Genomic DNA, 24,696 nt, shown 5'->3' with positions numbered 1-24,696 from the left:
CTCTCTCTCTCTCTCTCTCTCTCTCTCTCTCTCTCTCTCTCTCTCAATCGCCAGCTCAATCTTGGCGTCTCTTTCTCTCGCTAATCTACGCTGTTCTGTGGCAACGGATTTTGGAAAGTCGTTTGCCAAAAATCCTACTCCCTGCCATGGCATCGACTGGTTGGGCTTACGCAAGCGTGTACAATGGCACTCGTAATCAACGGACCCATGTGCATGTGTGTATGCCGGTTTGGACATGGGTGAGAGAACATGCCGCGTCCTTTTACGATGTCATTTGTCAAACGTCGCCCAATGCCCGCGTGCAATTTTGACGAGCTTTCCAACTCCGCTACCAGGCGCTGGAATTGACGAGTCGATAATACCTGTTTCGGCGTGTTCGGCGGAGCCTATTAGATCGATGTGTTCGTGTAACGGACCAAATCCCCACACGTCTTGGGGTGAAAAGTATCACAATTGACCTCCATCGTTTGGGTAATTATCTATTGATTGATAGATTAAGTGGATCTTCACATGCATGTGGATGATCGCAACCCAAACCAAGAAGATCCAGTATGTCATCACTAATTCTGGGGAATTCCTGACACTTTCTTGAGTTCCTTTTCTAAAGTGATTCCTTTTGCAAAAACGCTCTACCTGTGTTTGAACAGAAGAGCCGTTTGAGTGGCACAAGGCCACACGCGCTTGCATTAATTCGCAGTAGCTCCAGAACTCGTTAGACAAAGTGTGAACTCGAACTCCTTGAAGTTGCCGAATTTATGGACAACATCTGCGGACTATGGACATACAACACGCAACCCAGTGACCATGAAAGCGATAGGCCGCCAAAAACCTACAAGACATCCTCGCCTTACCTGATCAATGTTGTGATGCTCGTTCATCTGATGCAGCAGCTTCTGGTTCAGGCTCTTCAGGTGGCTGTTGCCTCCATCGTACAGGCTGCTTCTCTCGGCATAGTCATCGTAGTCCGTGTCACGATCCGTGCTGCTCAACGCGCTACTGTTGCTGTGCAGACCACCGTTCGTGTGGCTGTTAGCTGCAGCCAACAGCGCGCTAAAATCGGCCACCGGTCCATTCGACATCTTGCGCATCTCCTGTCCACAAGGTCCATTGGCTGGCCCGCTGCTCATGTGGCTTGTTGGGCTGCTGTTCAGGCTGCTCGCTTCATCCCGTGCCGAACTGCTGCTGCTCGTCGTACTCAGCGAGCTAACGCCGCTCGTCGTCAGGTGACTTCCACCTGGACTCAAGTTCAGCGACTCCATCAACCGGTGTTTGCTCTCGATCAACGCATTTCCGGCACCACCACCGGCCCCATTATGACCCGTCCCATTACTTCCGGTGGCGTTGTTGCTGTTGTTGCCGTTGTTTGCGTTGTTGCTGCTAGCACTGTCTCTGTTGTTGTTGCCATTACCATTGTTGCTGGCGTTGTTGTTGGCGTTGTTGGCGTTGTTGTTGTTGTGGTGATCCTTGTTGTTGTTGTTCTTCTCCTTACGACCACCGCCGCCTCCTCCACCCCCACCCACACCACTGCCAGCGCGCGTGATCTCCTGAATCTGGCTGAGCACGATTTCGCGCTTGAACTGATCGAACTTGGAGTCCCCATGCTCATCGCCGATGATGTCGGATATGTCGAGCATGCTGCCACCGCTGTGACCATGGCTCGCGATCAGCTCGTTCTTGATCTTGTGTTGACTAGCGGCGTTGGCGGCGGCAGCCGAGGCAGCTGCAGCGGCCGCAATGGCGGCCGCAGCCGTCGAGTTCATGATCTCGTCATCGAACTGAGCGTCATCGAGCGTGTCCGAATCGAACCGCTTGGTGGACGAGAACAGGCGCAGTGTTGGATCGTTCACCTGATCGCTGAAGTACACGTCCATCAGGTTGAAGAAGGGCCATTCGCGGCGTTTCGGTTCCTCCGACATTTTGATCGCCTGGAATGAAGAGAAAAAAAAAACCGAACACGCACCATTAGCAGCTTCCCGAACTTTAGCAACCTCAAGCACGGTGTTGTCTGACATGACCTTTTTTTTTCTCTTTCCTTTCCCCGAAAGCCAACCCAGCCCAACCGTTCTTCACATACCCCCCCCCCCCCCAACACATACACATGCATGACCTGGAGATGGGTTGGCCCCATTCTTGTGCTGGCTCCAGTTCCCTAGCCCAACCCAGCCCGCAAAGCTCACCAGTGCCAGTCGGTCAACCAACGGCACACGGTACAACGGTGCTCGGCAGAAGATTACCACCGGCAGTGACCCAGTTCCCGAGTTGTTCCGGCCCCGTGGCGAAAGCAACGGACCAAGCAACCGAGCCGAGCGAAGCGCGTCCGAAGTGGAATGGGCAACTGCAAGAATCCAAGCCCCGGTTCTTCTCCTGCCGAAGATGCGGTGAATAAAGAGGGATGCCTTTTTCCCTCCCATTAGTGTGGCTCATTCTGAGGCACCATCGCCTTTCGAAAGGAGGAGGTCTAACGGCGTGATGCCACTTGCCGGCTGGGTGGCTTGCTGGGAGTACAGCTAGTTGGCCGTCCGAAGAGAGAGAGAGAGAACCAGCCCAGGTTTGGCCTACTTGCGGCTGTTATACTGGCCGTTCTGTGGCTTCTGCTCTCATTTTCCAGCTCTTTCTTACCGGCACGGAAAGCGAGACAATGAAAGGAGGCAAATAACAACAAAACCCACCCCGAAACAAGATCGAGTGATCGAGCCACGGTGGGTTTGCTTCGTTCTATGGCAGCCCGAACGAAAAAAGCACACGAAAACGAGATAAAAGCTCCGTGGTGAGCCCTCTAATTCCGGGCCTGAATCTCGTCCCACGGCCGTCGATCGGTCGGTGTGAATGGGATAAAGCGGGATACTTACGGGGGATGGAAATTGGGTCATCCCACCGAACGTCCAAAGAATGAGCCGTAGCGCGAGAACATTCGGCGGAAGGGGATCGTGTGAGACATTGGAACCACCGGGTCGAGCTCATCGAGAAATGGGTCGATTACGGGGTCCAGTTGTAATTTTGGGATCGCCCTTTACTCGCGAAACCCCCCATTGGCCGGTTTTCCGGTGATGAGGTCGCGATCTCGCTAACAGATCTGCCCCGGGGATCTCTCTGGGATTTTGCTGTTTTTCCCGTCAATATTTCCACCGCGTGGGTTCGCGCTTTGCGTAATGTTTCATCGTGACCCAATTTCGTGTTCGAAGCCCGTGCATCGGTGTGATTAGGCTTTTCTCCGCTTTAGCTGGGTCGATCACTTGCCGCATCCTTGCAACCCCCCCCTTCCCCCCCGACCCAACAAACCACCGCCAGAACCGGCGTTTGGAAACGCTCGAAAATGTGCGCCCCAATCGCCGGAGGGTTAACAAGCGTGAACGACCGATTGCCCAACGGTCGGTCGGTGGGTGGGTTTATCACCCAAACAACATCACCCCCGATGGGCAGTGTCCGTGTGTAGCCCCCAAATTCACTATGGTACACTATGGGCTTCTTGGCACATCTTGGCCCGTTATTAGACCCACATGCGCGGTACATTCCTTCTGCGCCTCGAGAGCACGAGGGCAATCAACGTGCCACCGTAATCAGCGAACCGGGTGGATCCGAAAAATCCCCCAATCGAAACGGAAAACCTCATGAAAATGTATCAACCGGCCGCAGGTTAGGAAAATGATTCACACCGGTGATTTGCCCTCGCGAATTAAAACACACAAATGCTCGACGAATGGAAAACATGCAGAGAGAGAGAGAGAGAGAGAGAGAGAGAAAACAAAGCAAACAGCTCCAATCTTCAACCACCGGTCGGTTGGTCACGCCACACGCATCGTAGAACCGCTTCAGGTCAGCAGATGGTTCCACTACGGGTGTCTAATCGCTCCTTTGTGGCTTGTGGTTGGCCATTTTCTTACCACCACACGACGGCAGCATCTTTCGGGGCCTCAGTGAAAGTGCTGCCACCGCCTGGCTGGGCCTCATTTTTCCACCACATTTGGGCTACTTCTCGTTATGGCCCCCTTGGTTCGGGCGTAACGAACGGAAGGTATGGTTTTCGAAATCAGAACGCACCGTTAAGCAGATGGTGGATGGTTTTTTTTTTCTTTTTTTGGAAATGGCCGCGTGGAAATGTGGGGGAAAAAAGAAACCAACCAGTGATGGATGGAAAGAGAGAGAGAGAGAGAGAGCACGAAATACATGATTAACGATTCTGACCGTGGGTACCGGCTCGTGGCTTATTTTTCCCTCGTAAACGGCTTGACTTGATGGTCGACTGGTGGCGCGAGTTGGTTGCGAGAAACGGAATACCTCAAAAATATCGCTCCAAGTGCCATGAAAACAAAAACCCCGAAACGAAAGAAAAACTGCCCACCGTTTCACGAGATAAAGCACAATTGGAAAGTTTTCCAGCGCCATCGCCAGTGACACATCTTCACGAAAAATGGCTGCCACAAACTGGCCGCAGCTTCTGGGAGACGCCTGGGAACCGCCTAAACGGAACCGATCACCTCATCGTGCCTCGAGGGCTCGACCAGCATCCACCAGCCACCTGTGGCGGAAAGTGAAACTACGTGTTTAACACTTTCTAATCAATCGATACCACCGCCCGATCCCTGGTCGCCTCATCGCCCGGAGAAAGTGCCAATGAACAAAGCAAAACCAACCTCCCCGCCCCATCGACAGCTGGCTGTTAGGGGCCTCATCCGCGATTCGATTTGCTTAGCCGGCTGATTGATGTTTTCGACCGGGCCGTATCATAAATGTCACATCGGTTCAGCCAGTGGAATGGCAAATTGGCATCGCGGTATGATTGATGGTCCTTCGGGAGAACGAACCACAGCTGTAAAGCTCGTTGGGGTTTTTCGACATACTTCTTTTACTTTCGGCTTTCGACACTCGCTGGAATGCCATCGAGCTTTCATCTGATCTTCGCTTGCGGGGCATGAAATATTGCGTTTGATGCGTCGATTGCCTTTCATTCGGACAAACGGACAAAACGCATCCAAAAGCTCTGCCCGCTTGAATGTCGGTCACCGAAAAGGAAGCGATCACGCTTTGGAATGATGATGATGAACCGGCTCAACCGATCATCGATCGATCGATCAGCTGAAGCACGTTCGCAAAGGGGGAATGAAAAAAAAAGCTCAACTCCAAAGTGCGAGAGTGTGCGTTCTAAACGAGCTTTCAGGAGGGGTTTAATCCGTTAACCACACGAAAGCTTCTAACGAGCGGCGAAGGCCAACGCCGCCGCCGCCGCCGCCCACCTTGGGGACGCACTTGGCGCGCAAAGTCAAGGTTTACCCAAATGAACCCCAGTCCGAGATGCCGGGAGGGTGTTAAAAGGTGGCCAGTAGGTGGGTGGAGAGCGGACCGTTAAGAAGACGCGAGAAAAACCGGCCCGGCAAGAATGAAGAACGAAGAGAACAAAACAGAACGCCCGAAAGTGGGTTAAACGTAAAAGCTAACGGTTCTTAACCGGTCCGGTAGGGGTGCGTGAGAGAAGCGTGAGTCGCGCGCGCGAGAGCGAGAGAGAGAGAGAGAGAGAGAGAGAGAGAGAGGCGATGGCCGAGTTCTCACACCATCGCGCCATCCGCTCACTGGAGAATGAGAACGCGCGAGGGAGAACGAAACGGGCCCGAGCTTTCGCCACCCCTTACCGATACGGGGGTAGTTTGGAAGCGGAAACCGATTGGCTTATTTTTTGTCTCGTTCTAAAGCCCGCACCCGCCCGCCCTTTGCGCCTAACGGAGGATGGGTCGCACGCATGGCGGCACGATTAGCGGCGGATTTGCTCGCGTCAGGCGTGTTGCGATCGCACGAGGCCCTGGTGCGTGCTTGCGTTGTGCTTGCGGGTAGTTTTGTGCTTTCGCGCGCGATCCCATGGTGGTGGTGTATTTTGAGAAAATAGAGCAATCGGTGGTGTTTTCCTCCCCAAAAAAAAAAAAGGAGGAAAACAACCGTTCCCGAAACCCGACCGTGCTGGCAATTTTCTCACGAGAAGCCAAGGGAACTGGCTAGAAATTCACTCCAAGGCCAGCGGCACGTTTTGAGTTTTGGGGACGAATTTTGGCAAACTTTTTGAAACGAGCAGTTTTTGAAGAGCGAGTGTGTTTTTGCACCTTGAAGTAAACAGAACGTAGCATGGTAACGCTGATGGAAAACTAACCAACAAAAGCTGGCTCCCATCTCAAGGTCTCGCTTTGGGTCTCGTTGCAATTCCGCAATGTGGCAAATTTTCTTGTTGAAGGTTTTTGGACGTTATTCTCAAAATGCACCTTAGAACGGGGTGGACGACAGACATTTTCGATTCCCCAATCGGGAATGGCGAAAAAGCAAGCTTTCTCTGTGGACGTAAACCACAGATTTGGCATCGCTTTAGTGCATCGATTCGATTAAAATTATTCAACACTCGAAAAAAACGGATTGCTATCGCGATGAAAAGCCTCCAGCTGAAAGCAAAAAAAAAAAAGGCAAGCAGAAGCACCATCTCCGATCTAGCCGCACTTTCTACGCCGCTTGGCAGGTGTTGCATGGAAAAACCCTCGCGAAGCTTTTCTGTTCCGTTGCGTCGTCGATCGATCGAGGATCGCGCGTAAGATCCGAAGAAATGAACACACTTTTATTCGGCAGAATCGAACGCCCGGCGAGTGGTAAATACACATCTTCATCCACTTTCGCAACCCCTGCTGCTGATGATGATGATGATGATGATTATCGACCCTCGCAGTTGCATAAACGCAAACACTCGTGTGTTCCAAAACCAGGAAACCAAGCGTGCACTTTTCCGAAGCCAATCCACAGCCATACCCAGTCCAAAGGTTTCGATCGAAAGCCCTCCACGATCCGATTAATGCCAAAGTAGCGCAGGAGTTTCCACGGACGCCGCGTGGCGAAACGATAAACGATATCATTAGAAAGGCCGGTGCCTATCGCTGCCGGAAAGGTAGCCAAGAAAAAAAAACCAACGACTCTCCTCTCCATCAGCAGCCGGAACTGGCGAGCTAATTGTCCACCCAGATGGGTGTCCGAATCTGACCCACCCCAAAACGATGGACTTTTGATGCTGCGAGTCCCGGAATTGAGCGCTATCGAGTCGCTATTATCGAGTAGGGGTTGGTTCGAAGGCGCAAACATAGAACCTCACGCATCACAAAGAACGCCCAATCGCCCCAGGTCCAGGACGTGATGGTAGCGCTGTGATAAGGCTAGCCAAACCCGAATTGCCACTTAGGTGTGCATCCCCACCCGGTCGGCTCCCGTTTGGCTCCATTAACGGGTGGGCTACGCTTGTTCGCAGTTTGTACGCAGGTACGATCTATATCTGCGCTAACTGCAAGAACGCTGGCTGGCGTTTCAACGGGAACGAGTGGCTCTTGTTCCGAACGCGTGAACACACTATCGATGGCCTCCCCGAGGGAGCCGATAACGCGACCTGCAGAGTGCAGAGTTTCCCGAGGAACCACGAGCGTTGGAAATTATCCGTTTTAAGATGTGTTAAAACAACCGAAATTGTTTTACAACCGGAAACAATTTTACTAAGCACAAACCGCACCGAGAGAGGTGTGTGTTTGGGCAATCTGGGTTGGCTTTCCCGTGCGCACGGGGTGTATTTGGACGATTTCCGTTCCACAAACAAAAAATCGCGGTGAAAAAGCACCAAATCTGAGTGTAAAAACGGCACCGGAAAATCAAATCGCTAGCGTACTCGCTAGCTCGCTTGGCCGTTAGACCGTGAGGCGTGAAAGGCGTGGAAAAGCGAACCACACACACATGTGAAGATAGCGTTCCTGTGTGTTCGCTTCCACCCAGCTGTTGTCCAGCCCTTCCAATGGGGACGGGTGGTCCAGCAACGTGAGCAACCTACTTCGAGCCCGGGGTTTGGTACTTTGGCCACACATCAGAACCACTGCAGAGGGCCAAGCAAATGTGAGAGGAAACGGGCAATAAACACAGCTCGTTCGGTTGCTTTTAGTGCGAGTGGTTGTGATCTCGAAATCGAACAAACTTACATTCGAAAGGGATCGCAGGGAAGACAGAACCCACGGAACCGAAAACGAGGTTGAGAAGCCGTTGTCTGGAAAAATCATCCAGCATTGCGTTGTTCTTTCCAGCAACCGGGCCAACCATGGGCCAACGACTTGTTCCGTCAGCAACGCTTAGATCATCCTCTCGAGAAACCGCAGTAGTTGCCTCGTGATCTCTGAGGATTTAACCCTTCGCTTGGGTGGACTATTTTACATCTATACGCATCGCGCCCACGCGTCAACGCCACGACTATTTATTCCATCTTGCGCTCGGTCGTCCTCGTTTTCACGCCGAGACAGCATTCTTTGGCTCGCACACTCCCGGCGGATGGTGAGATGACTGCGCGCGCGATCGAGCACGTGAATCCGTTACTTTAGAACAGGCTCCCGCGGGACTGGCCTGCCCGTTTGACCTACTCTCGTAACGCTTGGGCGACGAGAACGTGCCAGAACGACGAGAATTTGGGCCAGCAACACTTCACGCCATCGCTCGCTCTCTCTCTCTCTCTCTCTCATCGGCCATTTTCTCATCACATGCGTTCTGCCGGTTCGGTTGCAAACTTCACTGTACGGCCACGTGTTCACCGGAGCACGTGATCGCGCTCTCCGATGAAGATCTCCGTTAGAATTGCAATAAATTAAGCGCAAAACTCGATCCTCCCAAATGTGGTGCTCAGAACGCGTGCCTCGTGGGGGCCAGGCTAAGATCCAGTTAGCCAGTGCTTTGACGCATCAACGCACCGGAACCGGTATCAGCCGAGTCCGCTAGACACCAGCCGTTGGAAGCGTTCCTTTTAAGGTGGCCGGTGGCCATCAGAACGATCATTCGGGTTCTTCACGCACCGCTCGATGACACGCTTGGTCGGCTTTCCGGGAACCGGTAAAGTGGTAGCGAAAGCCACGTCCAGAACCGTACGATTTTCGCACGAGTGCCACCGAACCGTGACGCGAACGGGATCGCGGAAAAGCGCGTTCAGAACGGGATCGACGATGCTGAGGATGAATTACACACGGGCTCGCTGGAAGCCGTCATCTTTTTCTCGCGCTATATAGTCTGCGGAAAAGCCACAGCTGCTACATCCCACATGGCCGCAAAACTTTTCAACTGAAGGGCCATGAGTCATGCCTGAATTTGCGAGTTTTAAACCACGACCCAGACTCCGAGCGGAAAGAACACCCAATCCACCGTGAACCGCGAAAACTCATCAGCATGCCCTAGAATCAGGCGGGTGGAATGAAACCCCCCTGTGGGGTGAAGACAACAACGAGAAGAAGAAAAAGAGATGAAAAAGAGATCTCCCAAACGATGGGAAAAACGACCCCAGCAACCCTGCGCCGCTTCATCCGCAACGGATTAATTCTGCGCTTTCTCTCCCCTAACATCGACCTTTACGATCTTTTCTCTGGCCCCACGCGTCTCCCACTCTACCACATTCAAAAGGGGGCCTTTTGCACGAGCCCTACAACCTCTCCAAACCCGCGTTAGCCCTTTCTTGGGGCTGAGTTTCCCTCAAGCGGTCCACCACACACGCCCTCCACAACCGACGGACTCCAACCGAACCTCGGTGTCACACATGCACATCACACAAGCCTCTCTACACGTGTGTATGTGTGCGAGAGTGTATGTGGGCTTGAGTACGTTCGCATCGCAACCACGAGATCGGAACCTCTATATTTTGTTGCTCCACTGTTCGAGCGCAATAAGCCCACAGATGAAGGAACAACAGCAACAAAACCTTTGCCTTTCTTTCACTGCCAAGCTTTCTTCCGTGGCTTTCTATTTCCACTTGGGTTCTTTCTTCGCGCCCGGGCTTTCGTTGGGCAGCACATTTTCTATGCCCTCACCCACCACATTACTATTGGCGTTTTTCGTTAATTTTGTACTTATCCTCCTTCGCGCTGGCTTTCTTCTTCTGCTTTTTTTTTCTTCTTTCTTTTTGCTTCGGCTTTATATTCTCCCACCACCAGGCAGGCAGATGCGGCGATCGTTGCGGCTTCTGGAGCCCATTACTCACCTCCCAGAGCCACCGCGCGTTTATCTGATGCCAGGCGTCTCGAGCAAGTTCATTTCTAATTAATTGCATTCGCGTGGTTTCGAGTTCTTGCGCCAACCCAGACGACCCTTTCGGTGGCCTGCTTTTCTTCGGGTCTTCGGCCCACAGGCTAGTCCGTTAGGCTGCGTGAACAAAACGCGATAAAAGCTTCCGGAATTTTAAATTCTCCCCCTTCTTGACCAGGCGCTTATCGGCGCTTTCGATTGCTTCCATGCTGCGTGTACGCACGCCAGGGCGAGCATTTAGCACGCATTAGACGGTGTGGTTTCGAGTGGCCGGTGTGGAGAGATTAATGAGTCCAATTTTCAAGCTCAGCTGCCGTGGCCATTGGGATTAGAACCCGCAGCCGGTCGGGTAACTGTTTTTCAGTTCCTGCCGAGAAGCGGGGCCCAGTTTTATATCATTATTAAAATTTGCTTTATTTCTGCCTGGTGTTGGGCAACAGTTTTATATTGCCACATTGCTTCCGATCCGGCGAACGCCTAAAATGTACCGTTTTTAGCGATCCGAAAAGGGTTTGTGCCGATCGTACGCCCTAAGCAGCGAGACAGAATTGCCAAGCCCTTGTTCGCTGACATTCCGACGTAAAGATGATGTCGCGCGCAAAAAAACAAAGCTCGAAACGAAGCTCGAGACACACAAACGAGCACACGAGTCGAGCCGTTTCCTGGTAACCTACATTTGCGAGCTCGATGAAGGCAGAACTCAACTCCACTAGGTGCTCAACTTCCCGGGCACGGGCTCTGGATGCTGGGGATGCAAAGCAGAACGGAAACTCACCCCAGCGCTGTCCAGTGATCCAGCAAATCTTCGAGAATCTCCCGTCCCGGATCTCCCCAGCAAACCTCGGGCAAGTGAGTCGGGATGCGGTCAGCATCCCCTTTCGTGAGATGAGTAAATGGGGTGGAAAGGCCGCTGTACCGTTCGTTCTCTTCGCTCCACGGAGTTGCTTTGTGGTCGGTGGAGGATGCGAGATCGGTATCTAGTGCCGTCTCACTCCGTGTCTCCCGATCTTTCGCTCCACGCGGGATGAATAATAAGCGATCGAAAGAATGCTGCTGGGGCGCGTGTCGCTGCATGTGGTCAGTGGGCGAGATCGTACGCTCGCGCGCGCGTGTGTGTGTCTCGAGTAGGGCCAAAAGTAGGACACGGCACGAAAGTACCCGACAATTTCTCCACCCTTGCACGCGATCGTCCTCCAGTTTGCTGCCAGGCCCACGGTCACGATCACACCCGATGGAGGCCGGTTCGAGTGTGCGGTTCCAAAGCGCGAGAATGTCACGATGGAACCCAAAAACCGGACTGTCCGGACGGTCCGGAGCCCTGGCCAGCCTTCACGCGAGTCACACACCGAGAAAGGAAACTACGGCTCACGGGACGACGGTGTAGCAGTAGCTCGCTGCTCTCGAGTGGAGCTTTTTGACGGTGATTTGGCCATCGCACGCTGACAATAAGGACCGTTCAAGCACGCCAAACGGTGACACGATTCTTCAGCGCAATTATTTGCGCAGCGTCTTGCGTATGCAAAGATGTGCTCCAACGAACAAAGACTGACTAATGTGGCCACTGGAGATGGCTGGCGGCGGCTAGTCCTTCAGATGGTTGAGCTAACGACACGCATCCCCCCATTCGGTGTTGGGGGAAGATTACAATATCTGCTTGAAATCGTTTCCTTTCGAAGCTGAAAATGCAAATCTCGCAATCCCACGCCGGAAGAATGCCGATGGGCAGTTGAGAGAAAAAGTTAATCAACTTTCCCTCGGCATGCCAGCTTCATTGTGCGTCCTGCACAATATGGAATGGAATGGTAGGAATTTTCATCACGCTTGTCGTTTCGTCGTTTAACATTTAAATTGAGTAGAAGCTTCCTGCAGCTCGACATCAGGGCACAGAAATGGGGCGCTTCTGCATTTTAGGTCATCAACCTTACCACACCGAAACTTACCTTGTACTCCTGCAGCAGATTGTTCCATTTTTTGATAATTTTCGAAATCGGTAAAGGCACGCTGAGTTCTCGTTCGACCACACTGCAAAAAGGAAGTAAGGGAAATTTATTAGAAATGCACATCAATCAACAATCCTTCTGATCGAAGAAAGAACTCGCCCTTCCGGAAAAGGCTTAAGCTTAAACCAAAAGCTTCTAAAGAGCTCAATACTGCAAAAGCGCCACTTGCCCGTTGCAAATACGACGATCACGAGCAAGGTGCGGTTTGTGCCAGGTGGAAAAAGTAGAAAGTGAAACTCTTTGCCCTGCGATCTTCTTCGCGATCGCGTTCCCACCTCCCCCCCCCACCGTCCCTACAACCCACCCTGCTCCACTACATGCTAGACATGGTCAGCGGCACGCCAATGTTTTCATCACTAATTATCAGCCGGACCGATGGGGCGCCTCGACGAGGCAGCATAACTCCGCTCGATGTCGATTATGCTCACACACAGGATTGACATCCACCACCCCTCGAAGGGTGGGGGGTGATTTCCCTCTCGCCCCTCTCGCCTCACACCAATCCTAACAATTCCTCCCTGCCACGGTGGCGTGCTGCGTTCTCTTTCGCGTGTTTTCCATTTCTAGACCCGCTGCCAATCGAACCTCCACGACCTTGTCGGAATGTGCGACCGAACGCGGTGCTTCGGAGACGAGATCCGGCCCCCAGGCGCAATAGGGCTGGCCACTTTCACCCGGTCGCCTGCCAGGTAGAAGTGACGATCCAGCAAACTCCGGCCTCATTTCACGACCGCATTGACGCCGCTGCCTTAAGCTTATCGTAGAATTTTGATGCAATATTAAGGGCGTTTTCAACCCCTAGCCACGATCATCCTTTCGATGATCGATCGTGTGGTGTACACCTGCCGTGGGCTTTAGGAAATTATTCTCGCTTTTCCCCACGGCCAACCATAGTTCGCGAAAAGCGAACCCCACCCAGCAAGCGTGATTGCAGCGCAAATATTTGCAAACGCTGGCGATGGCGATTCGCGATCGTGTCACTTTTTAAAAAAAAAAAACCTATCCCTTGCTTTATCGCCACCGCCGCCATATTCTCGTATCTCACCTTCTTCCCAACCTCCATCGCGTGGTGGCGGTGGTAGTCTGATGGATTGCATTGTTGCCCCGTGTGTGCTTCATCGCCTTTCTGGCGCTTTTCCATCGCACCTCCTTTGCACATTCCATTTCACCCCCTTTTTGTTAACATAATTCTGCACACACTCGCCTCGCGGATCGCCTGCCCAACCGGCTGCGCTCGTGTGCATGTGTGAGTGGATATGCTTTTACGAGAGTGCTTTACTTCTTCTTCGAAGCTCGAAGCTGCTTCGTTCGGTTGTTTTGTCTGCGAATGTTTGTTGCAAATTTCACTTTTATCGCTTTCGGCTCGGTTTGCATTGGTTTTCCTTGTCCGTTCCTCTTCTCCTTGTGCCGGAGGGGGCGCGTTTATTTATTATTTTTTTCTTCCTCCTCATTTCTCCACACACACACACACTTCTCTCGGCTTCTGGAATGCTCACTGGCGGAAAGTGAGATTAGAAGACAGCGACGCGCTCGTACGTTCGCGTTCGCCATTGCATTCTTCTACTTCGTGGCTTCTTTTGTTTATTGATGGGCTCCGGTGGGTTGTGGCCACCATCAACGTACAGGGCAGGTAGTGGTGGCACCGACCGGGAGGTTCATGTTCAGGTTCAGGTGCGGTTTCTGGGTGGAAACTTTCCCAAAACAAAGTAGACACAAAAACGCCTTCGAGTGCCTTTGACTGGCAGCCGGTTCGTTGTAGTTGCTTTGGCTAACAGGAAGCCGGAATAATTAGATAAACGATCAACCTCGCCTCTCGTGTTTTGATTGCGAGTTTTCGAACCCAGTTCCATTTGCTTCCAAAGCCGCTTGCCGCTTTTCGGCGGGTGCTCGAATAGCCCCAAAAACATCGGCAATAAAGGCGGGTTTAGCGATTGCAAAATACGATCTTCCAACTAGCAATCTGCCGGCCCCGTCGATTCAAGAGCGGGCTGAGTGTTTGCGCGAGCGAGATAGAAAAACAGTGTGTGTGTGAGGACGAAACAAGCAACGAAAAGTCCCGCACAATCGCTAATGCACGCGAAATTGACGGGTTCTGTCGAAGTGAGGCGCGGAAGCCCATAAAGCTGCTCCCAACTGGTGCAATGGGAAATTTAAGTTTCCCAAATAGCTGCCCCAAAAACCTCCCGAAGCACAAGCAGCTCAAAAGCGAAACCTAAAAAGCGGCATTTGGAAGGGAAGCCCTCCATCGAAACATCGCATAATCTCCCAAAAGCGGAAAAGAAAATCCGTTTGCTCGCGTGCCCCAGCTGGCTTTGGTGGGGAATGAACAAAACAAAAAAAGAAAAACGAACGAACGCCTTCTCAACTCTAATTGATCGAGCCCTCAGCGAAGAACGCAAGTTCAACAAGTGAACCCCAAACATCGAGCACTGGCGCCTCATCGCGAGACAAAGAAAAAGCGCACGAAAAGGTGAAAATAAATCTCCCACCCACGGGTGCGTTTTCCCTCTAGCTCAAACGGCGCTACCGAATTCATCATATTTTATTTATTTTCCCGTACCCGGTGCCGTACTTCCGATCCGTTTCCGTGGCGCTTTCGGTGCTCCACTTCTCGCGCGCGCGCCAGAGTGCGGGAAGCAGAATAATTAATGGCCTGGCACGCACCGCCAAACGTTACCGATCACACCCTTCTAACGGGTGCTGGGTGCGCCTTCGCTAGCTAACGGTCGGTTGCCCGTTAGGAAAATGATGGAAAAACGTTTCATCCCCCGAAAACAAATGCTTTACGCGAACCCGCCATTTATTGCACCTCCGTGGTGTGCCCTTCTCGCATGGATTTCCGATTCACGCCGTATACTTACGCCCAGGCATATTTCGAAGCGTTGCGCTTTCCGGTGAACAGTGGCGACAGCTCGGCACGCAGGCGGATCAGTGTCTTAACCTTATCGGCTTCCCCTGGAAGTAGAAGAAGAACAGAAAATCTAGATGAGTGACATGGTTTAATGGGTTTGGGATGGAAATGGAGCCTATAAACCGGGTGAAATGGTTCAGACGAACTCGTTTATCTAACGCCAAATTACGTGACACACTTCTCGGTACGCACTTGCAGATGCACTTGCGAAAGGCCGTCGGGCCATGTTCCGGAATTCAAACCGCCAGTTGGAAGGATGGGGGAAGCAGAAAAACGTGCAAAATTCCCAACTTCAGCCGGTAGAACAGCTTTAAAGCCGCAGAACGACGATCAGGTTGAGACGAGGAGAATGGCACAGGAAAAACTTTCACCCGCATCGCATACAGAGCGCAGACTGGGTGTGACATTGCCGACATTCGCCACCGAGAAGTCGTTGTCATCGCGGAAAATGGCGTCAAGGCAACAAGGGGCAATGCGAGGGAGACGAGGGTACGCTCGTAAAAACGTAACGAGAACATCCTGGACCTCACCGTGAGGGAGAAAGTTGCGTTCCAACGCCCGCAGCAGCGACTCGCGTGAAGAACAGACGAAAGACTTCAACGACGCTTGTAGCGGAGCAAGCGACGAACCCTTCGGTTTGGCTTACCAAGCGGGTTAACCGGATTGGTGACAACCGTGAGGACGGGGGTTTCGGAGAACAAAAGCGGATGCGGAACCCACATGCCATTGCACGAGCGAGAGAGCAGACAAAATTTAGGTTAACGCTGCCACATCGCACAAGATGACGGTACGCGCGTATCTCACGCGAGCTGCACCTGTTCGGGCGACGTTGTGGGTCCGATGGGGGAGGCTGGATGAAGATTAGCAGAAGTTGAGCACCTTTGCGATCGTGGTGCCGTGGAATGGCACCCGTCCAGGAGCGGTAGATTGATGAATAATGACGCACACATACGCGCCAACCCGATGATGACGCCCAGACGGCTTTCTCTTTCGCCCGAGCTGTCACTTTTCGGTGGTGCCACAATAATTTCTCCTTCGTCTACAAGAAGCCCTGGGGGGTGGGAGGGAGCGACGTAAACCCACAATCGTGCTGGACCACTTAACTACGGGTGCAGTGGGAGAACATTGGCAACATTATGGGTGTGAGACCGGCTTGCAACCGAGTCAGGTTTACCGATCATCTTCAGCATCCATCCAGCATCTGTCCGGAGAAAAGCTAAATATCTCCTGGCGGAAAATCGAGCAAAACGACACACACGCACACACGCACACACATTCTGCTCGATGAACATATGACGAACAGAGCGACACGCTAAAAAAAAAGGGAGCAATAAAGCAAGAAGGAGCGATAGAGAGAGATTGTTGCGGGTTGCGAGCCATAGTGGCATAAAAAGGCACGCAAAGAGAAGATTAGAAAGAAGCAGAAAAGGCAGAAGCAAAAGATGAAGAAAATAGAAAGTGTTTCTTAATTTTTCCCGTCCCTCCCCGCGGGATGCAATCGCAAGTCGTTGGCATCTCCATCACACAAGAAGCCCCCCCCCGGATTTCCCGACCGCCCAAGCCTCCTCTCTTCCTTTTGCCCGGGGGTGGGGGGGGGGCCCATCGCACCCAATCTCAACCGGTTGTGTGCGTTGCAAAGATCGTCGCGGATCGCGAGCGTATTTGTGAGTCGTTCGCGATGTATGATGGCACGATGGGGTGAAGAATTTTCTCTTTCAACCGAGAAGACTTTCACCGCTCGTGTTTGGTATGAGCGTCATCACCATCATCATCATCATCATCATCATCATCATTGTGGCGACCCAGCATTACCATTATCATGTGGATGAGTTTCGCCTGCACACCGGACGTGGCTGCAAAAAATAAGGCCCCTCGAAGTCAACCAGTCTGTTCTGTCAACCCGCATTCGAGAGAACCCGGATCTATGTTCCAATACTTGCTTTTTTTGTGCCCCTTTCCAAGTGAACCCATTTCATTCCAAAGTCCGTTTAGGTGGTTAGCTCCATAAAATTAACATTTCAAACTAAAGCCCTACAACGAGCTGATCTGCTGAAGCTTATGTTATTGGGCATACGCTTGTTTGAAATTTGTATAAAAATCCACCAAACTAGACATACGACAGCTTTTATTGGATTCTGCTTTCGCAACCTTCCACCTGGTGGAATTTTCAAAAAAAGAGATCCAATTTCAAACTTTTTCGGACAAAAAAAAACCATCACCACACCACGACTGCCAGTTCTCGCTAGAAAGTAGCCCCACCGAACGGTTCAATAGAGTGAGCTGAAATAAAGCCATTTAGCTGAAGCAAACCCTCGCCGATAACCTGTCCGACCACCCCCTTGCTAGAGGTCGCCGGTGATAGGGGAGTTTCTCGGGGGTTTTCATTTTCTCGCCACCCCTAACTGGGTCACACGACAAATGTCTCATTTACGTGTGATTACTCTCGTCTCGGTACGACTTCTGGCTTCACCGAAAAACTCTCCGCAAAACCCAGACACCGAAACACTGGCTGCTAACGTCCTTCACCCACTTGCCACCGCAGGGGCCCCGTTTCGGACCGCCGAGGAAAGCGGAATAAACTTGTTTCGGAGCGTTTTTCCTCACCCGATCCCGACCCGCGTGCTGTTTTGTTTTCGATTTCGGAAGGAAACCATGCTGGTCTGAGAGAGCGTTAAAACGAGCACGGTGGCACGGTGGCACGGTGGGGTGGGGGAATACATTTTCCAAACCCCAACCCCGGCATGGCTCGGAACTCGGAAGTATGTCACCGTGGGACGCGGGAATAGATTTCGGTACGACCGTGCTGCTGGGAAGCTGCTGCCAAAACGAACAGAATGCTTTCTTTTCTAAAGCCCTTTCTCGGGCTGGATTGTGTGTTAAGTGTCTTTTTTTTTCTCTTTTCCCTTTTTTTTTTTTTGCTCCGTTCGTTCCCTCTCGAACCGTTCGTTGCATTGTGCGTTTTCTTTTGCTTCGAGCAGGTTTTTGTTTTTGCTTCTCTCCACCGGAGTTTCGTGCTTTGTTTCGCTTTGTTTCGTCGTTAATATTTCTGCCACCATTCCTCAGCACCGTGCCACGCTCCAACGAGGTCCACCAGGACCGCCATTTGGACAGTGAAAGTAAGCATTAAAAAACCGTTTCCGCCACGTTTTCGTCGCCAAGGGTTCGTCGCTTTACTGTCGGGAGCTACTGTCTTTCCTTGCGTTGCACGTGGCGATGGCACAGAACGTGATGCCGTGCCCGCCGTAGCGTTGTCTGGGGATAATTCAGTTCACATTTAAGCACTGCCCAAAAGCTTCCCCAACCTTCAACCGACCACAGCGAGGAAGCATGTGAAACCTGCAGTCTCCGAACCAGTTCATCGCTCCAACCAACGAAACCAGCTCGAAAAGAAGCACCACCATCTCGGCGCTCGAGGGAGAGATAAAAATAAATTCCATTGCCCTTCGCGGTGCCGTTACCGCTGACCTAGATCACGGGATCGCCGAAGCTTCAGCGCAGCGGTGCCGGATTCGGGTCCCCCGAAAATATAAAAAAAAAAAGAAACCCCCCCAAACAAGGGAAAGCTTTCCCTCTCGATCGCAAGCGAGAAGCGCGCTCAAAGAACTTGCGGAACGCGCGAGATCGTCCGAGATGAAGCGATCGAAGATAGGACCCTCTTGCCAGTTGGACCGAGAGGTGCACCGTTGCGTACCGTGTTGCGATCATTGTGGTTGCTAATACGCCACTCACCAGCTGAAAACGCGGTGTATTCTCGCTTCGGCAATCCCTAAACAACGCACAAGGTGATTCGAGTTCGAGTTTATTGATACGCAGCAGCAGCTCTCGCGCGACCCAAACCATACGTTAGCCATTTAAGAGCCACCAAAGCACACACACACACACGCACACAGCTGGGCTCTCTGTTGCCCCTTCCTAAAATCCACCCAGCCAGCGAGATGGAGGGGTTGACGACGAATGAACCCCTTGAAGCGAGAGAAAAAAAAATCGCCCAAAAACCTCCAAAATAACAAAACCGCTTCGCTAGAAAATAGAAAATGAAGAAAGCAACCGACTACGGGCCGATCGTGTGGTGGGGCAACGCGATCGCGAGCGGTCTAAGGGAAGTTACGAAACCTGCCTTAACCCAAAACAACAAACGACAGCAGCAACAGCATCAACTGCAATCTTCCACGGCGCAGCGATTTTATTTTCGGTTGATTTTTTGTTTTTCCTTTGTTCCGCTTCCCAATCAACCGGCCAAGAACCATGGCACAAAATGGTGGCGGAAAACAAAAAACAAACCGTGGTGAAACCAGTACCACACATCCTAGCGCATCACACGGCGCGATTCCTTTAGCCAAAAAAAAAACCCACACCCAAAACTTCGGCCAGTTGTTGTTTCAAAGATGGCGCGCTTCTGAGGCGCCATTTCGCTTTCTCACCGCACACGGCAGCGTGTACGTGCGTGCGTGCTTGGAGATTTTTCGTCGTTTGGTCACGGTTATGTGGCCCAGCGGTAGTAGCTCGTTTTTATGCTTCATTTCTACGTGGCTCGCCGGACAACTCACTGCATCGAGCTGATTGATCTGTGCCACCGAGTTGCTGGCCACACTCACGTAAGCACGTTGTAGGGGCGAATACGTTTTCTTTTGGTCCGGGTTTTTGGGGGAAAAACCCAACCCTACCGAACACCAGCACCGGAATGAGTCAGCCAGTGCCAGTGTGAGTGATCTTTGGAATCATTTCACCCGAGCCAACGTGCGTCTGATTGACCTAGATTCTTTCCACCGTTCGTAGATCACAATTTCAACCCCAAATGCATCGTTTTCGTCATCACACATCATCGAGCACAGGACTCTGACAGAAAAAAAGGGCTCATGCAACTCCGTGGCGGATGTTGCGTGCTGTGCCAACAGAGTGTGAGCGAGAGCGTGAATACTCCGCGAAGAACGGTCGATCGCCTTGCGTGCGTACGGATCCGGTACCTGTTCGCAAGGAGGCACCATCAACCCATCGGCCCTGGAAGGGCGGCACAACATAAACCCACAACCCTGGTGTCGGTGCTACAACAGCGACGTGAAAGACTTTCACCGGACCGGACGGCTTGGAATCGTGAATTCCTACCACGCAGCCCTTCAGCGCGAGAGTGGTGACAACGAACCGAGGCAAGGGTTGAGCAAAAAAAATGGAATAAAAGTCCTCATTCATCTCGCTCCGGGTCAGGTTGAACATGAATCCCTTGAAGGTGACCATCGCTGGAGGAGGAGGATTCTCCCGTCAGCCTACTGGACCTTGGTGGTTCGCTCTCTCTCTCTTTCTCACTCTCTCGCACACATACACACACGGGTGCACACGCACGATCGGCGATCGGTGCGAGCTTTCTTGATGAGAATGCAACGCACGGCAGAGGGCCAATTTGCGTGTGCGTAAATGCGCTGTTCGTTTAAGAAAGAGGAGAAGCAGAAGAAGAAGAAGAGAAAAAAAACAGCACAAATTAAATGCCCTCCCGTGCGCGATGCACATGTCTGCTGTTAACCATCGATCAGCTCACTTTCACTGATTTTCTTGTTGCGTTCGCGTTGCGCGGTTTTCGAAAAGAATTCTTCGGGCGAAACCCTGCGCACGAAACGCACCCTAGGGTGGACGCTTGCGTCGTAGTTGGGAAGGGCGAAAAATAAACACATCAGATCACTCGCATGCACAATCGAAGCAGGCATGGGATGGCATTTACGATCGAGCATGTAGCGTCTCCTGTGCCAGTGGCAGCCTACTTTTCTTTTTGTTCGCACACGCCCGGCCATATTGCAAAATTGGAATAAATATCAAAAGGTGCCCTTAGGGGTGATTCTTGTTGAAAGCCCCTTCGGTTAGCGCGCATATGCGCTCATGCTGGAACGGCTCGTGTGATGGCTGATTGATGTAGGGTGGACAGGACGACAGAGTGAAGCGCCTTGTTGGTCCCTGTCACACGAGACGGACCTTTTTCCGGGGCCCATTTCACCCGGACGGATAATTTGAAAGTGTGAACGATGCTCCCGCCATCGAGCACATGTGATTTTGCGGCATCCCCAAAGGGATGGTCAACGGCGCACACTAGCGCATTGTGCCATTCGCGCGAGAAATGAAGCTTTCGCTTTTCCGTGATAAATCGCCCGAAAACGAAACGAAAATGCCCCTTTTCGGTGCAGGACCCTGTCGTGGGGCGTGTGGCGCACCTGTCGCGGGTCCATTGTGATCGCGAGGCCACGGCGCAATAATGGGCATCCCTTCTCTCGCACTTTTTTCGGGGAGGGTGCGCGTAAATATCATCGCACGTTCGATGGCCGCCCCACCGAAGAAGCGACTCAGGGTGTGACTGACTAGCCGTATGTGTGAGTACGAGTGTCCGGATCGGTTGACCCGGATCCACCATCCAGAAGGGGGGTTCTTTGATGTCATACGTGTGTGTGTGTGCGTGTGTTTGGGTGCATTTCGACACCCTTTTCAAGCCCTTTTTGCTAGGGCTGCCATTCTCCGTGCCGAGGATGCCGTGGTTTGGAGAAATTTTCGACCATACACCAGCTCGAGATCACGTGACCAATCGCTCCTTCGGTGGTGGGAAGCAAACGGCACTCTACACGCGATCGAACAAAGCCGTAGGGTCTCGAAAGAGCAGAGATTTTCTGGGATTCGCTGCTTTTACCACCAGATGCGGTACCAGATGCTTGGATTTGGTGATAGGAACTTTCCTTTCGTGTCAATAAAATGACACTTTTTTTAATGACCACCGTTCCATATCCACCCACAATAGTCGCCATTATGTTCAGCGATCGATAGAGAGGCAGATAGTGATAGGGTAAAAAAAAAAACCCCCCATCGGGCATAAACACACAGTCAAAGACGATCTTCTTCACGTGCCGATCATTTCGCTTTCCCTGGCTGGGCGGGGGGGTTGACAGTTTGGGGTTGCAAACGGCACAAGGCGCTCTGAAAGGGGTGCAAGGGGATGATGCAGAAGCGCCTGCAGACTTCATCTAAAATGGCTCACATTTCGTCACACGTCACTACCGTACGCACGGAACCAAGCGCGACAAAAGGCAGCACGGCGAGAGTAGAGCCAAAAAAAAAAACCACTCTCCTAGAGATGCAGCACCCCCGGGTGGAGGCAGAAGAAGAAGAAGCAAGAAAAAAAGCTCCCTCCCCACTCGAAGAAGAAGAAGAAGAAGCAGAAGGAAAGCCACCCCCCTCAGTTCAGAGTAGCGGTGCACGGGAAGAAAGGAGAACGAACGCGAGCGCGCGCGAGCGCGCGGAAAGAAAGCTAGAAAGCGGAATGAAAATTTCTCTTCAACCCTTGTGCTAGGCCGTGTCATGCCAGGTGGGCTGGTGAGGGTGGGTGGGGGGGGGGGGAGGGGTGGCCTGCACGATCACTAGCACTACTAAGGCGCGCGACCACCACCAGTGGCACCAGTTGTGGCTGAAATTACTAATCTCTCGGGCAAACCAGCGGATCCTAGGCCGCGAGATCGAGCAGATAGGCTTCCGTTCCAACAGGGCAACGATCGACCGGAGATGATTACCGGGGGGCAACTAAACGAGAGCAAGTTTATTATGCATGTGCATGTATGCGAGCGTGTGTGTGTGTGTGTGCACCAGGGGATGAATGCATTTTTTGTTTTGCCCCTATTCCTATTACTACAGGTGAACAGGCTCTGGGGGGAGAAAATCCAATCAACTACTTTTTCCATCTCGCCTCGAGCACTTATCAGAATCAGAAGCCCTTAGCTTGCTTCCAATGAGTTCAATTTCACTTGCCAGTTGTTCGCATTCCTCACCATTTTATATGCCATTGATGAGTAAGTAAGAATGCGATATGGTTACGAACGACGTTCTATCGTTTCTGTGTGTGGGCGAATCGAGCGGCCCTAAAACCGGGGTATCGGTGAGTATCGTGCTCAGGAATTTGCACATCTCACCCCTGAAAGGCTACTGGCCCCGACTGATGTGAGGAGCGAAAATGCTGCCGTCGCTAAATGAAGAAAGAAACCCGACCGGATGATAGCGACCCCCAAGCGATAAGAACCCTTCGGAAAGGGGTGAATCCGTTGGCTAGGGTTGTCTCTGCTCAGCGAATAACAACTCGCACGGTGCAAACAACACACCGCGGTGCAACAAAGAAATCGCCTCCCGACGAAAAAGTTCTCCCCAGGAGGAAGGACTTGCCCAAGAGACGTGCTACTTACAGCAGTATCGGATCGACTGGCAGTTGTTGGTCGGCGTAGCCGGAGTTGATGAAGGTCCATTAGTGCTGCCGTTGGCACCATTTCCACCATTGCTGCTACCATTGCTGGTCGGACCGTTGCTGGCCGGACCGCCGGCTGGACTGGACATGTTCGCGATCATGCTGTTCGGGATGCTAGCACAGGTGGTCAGATTGTTCGGGATGTTGTTGCCCATGCTGCAGGCGATGCTATTGTTCGTACCGATACTGTTCGCAATGCCACCGAGCATAGTATTGGCGTGGCTTGCTACGTTCAACTGTTGCGACATCTTCCGAATGCCCACCCAACACACATATGCACGCGGTCCGGTCGTCTATGCGGTGGTTTTTGTGTCGTTTTTTTCTCTCTTTTTTTTTCGACGCCTACTGCCTTCACAAGCCCACTTTCCGGCACACTACTGCCCACTGGCACACATACACATTCGCACACAACGAAAACCGCACACCCGCTGCAACGATTGGAATCAAAAATAGAGCTTCTTCAAAAACTTCCAACACCAAACACAGGCACCGTTTGTTCGTCACAGCGCTATCTGCTATCTACTATTCTCGCGTCCAACACTGTAACACGGGACCGTTAGTGTCCTCGCGGGGTTGGCGGATCGCGCGGTCGCGTCACTGCCAGGACACGCACACCAGCCTTTGCAGGCGGACACATGTTTCGGGGGGGGGCCTTTTTCCCGAGTTTTTCCAACACACACACACACACACACACACACCCAGGGATCACTTCCCAGTCCGAGTCCGTTTAAACACCCGTACACGGTACTCGCGACCATGCAGGAATTTTTGCGATTTTTGCGCGTATCCTTACGCGAGGATAACGGCAAGGACACACGCACGTGCACACCAACGCACGCACTCACACTCTGGCTGGTTCGAGGAGAGGAGATGGCAAGAAAAAAAAAAAGAAGAACGCAACAAAATCTCAAAACTACACTCCTTCCAGAGCTTCAGGTGGACAAGCCTTTGCGGACTGCTGTCGAATAGGGGTTTCTTCGCCCTGGATCGCTCGCGCCACCGGTACGATCTGATCTGATCGGCGATTCTGTTGGCCAGGCCTGGCGGAGCCTTCTGCCGAGCAAAACTCAGCTCAAGCTCGTAGTCCCCCTCTCGCACGGATAGCGCCTCGCCTGTCTCACCCAAGACCTCCGCAAGACTGCTCTCTTTCTGGCCGATGCGTGGACGCTTTCTCGGCTGGGCGCCCGGGGGTGGGTACCTCGCGAAACCACGAGAGCTCTCTCTCTCTCTCTCTCGCTCGCACTCTCGCTCACCAGACACCATGCGCACGCTCTGCTTCGGTGAGCTTTCTTTCACCCCCAAGAGAGCTTTCTTTCGCGGCGTTTTGTTCCGTCCCGTTTGCGCTTGCGTGCTTCGTCTCTTTCTATTTCACCCCTTTCTCGGAACCGCACGAGCGCACGGGGAGGTTGCCTTTGGGGAAATTCTTTCTTCTCCCCCCCCCCCCCACACCCCCGCTCATCTATGCTGCTCTCGTTTTG

General features: G+C 52.3%; 1 protein-coding gene across 1 annotated transcript in view; it reads right to left on the bottom strand.

Moving 5' to 3' along the window:
- Positions 1 to 23,722, bottom strand: part of LOC128731928 (uncharacterized protein DDB_G0283357-like) — a 30,308-nt gene extending 6,586 nt beyond the window's left edge. The window contains exons 1-4 of the mRNA XM_053825086.1: positions 23,160 to 23,722; positions 14,912 to 15,005; positions 11,991 to 12,072; positions 852 to 1,925 (exon numbers count right to left, since the gene is read on the bottom strand). Of these exons, the coding sequence (XP_053681061.1) occupies positions 852 to 1,925; positions 11,991 to 12,072; positions 14,912 to 15,005; positions 23,160 to 23,466 (1,557 nt within the window). The 5' untranslated portion in view covers positions 23,467 to 23,722. The remainder of the gene's footprint in view (positions 1 to 851; positions 1,926 to 11,990; positions 12,073 to 14,911; positions 15,006 to 23,159) is intronic.
- Positions 23,723 to 24,696: the final 974 nt, after the last annotated feature.

Source organism: Anopheles nili, chromosome 2, assembly GCF_943737925.1.
Source record: "Anopheles nili chromosome 2, idAnoNiliSN_F5_01, whole genome shotgun sequence".
NCBI lineage: Eukaryota > Metazoa > Arthropoda > Insecta > Diptera > Culicidae > Anopheles > Anopheles nili.
The sequence above is the reverse complement of the archived record's forward strand: the minus strand, read 5'-3'. Positions and strand labels throughout refer to the sequence as shown.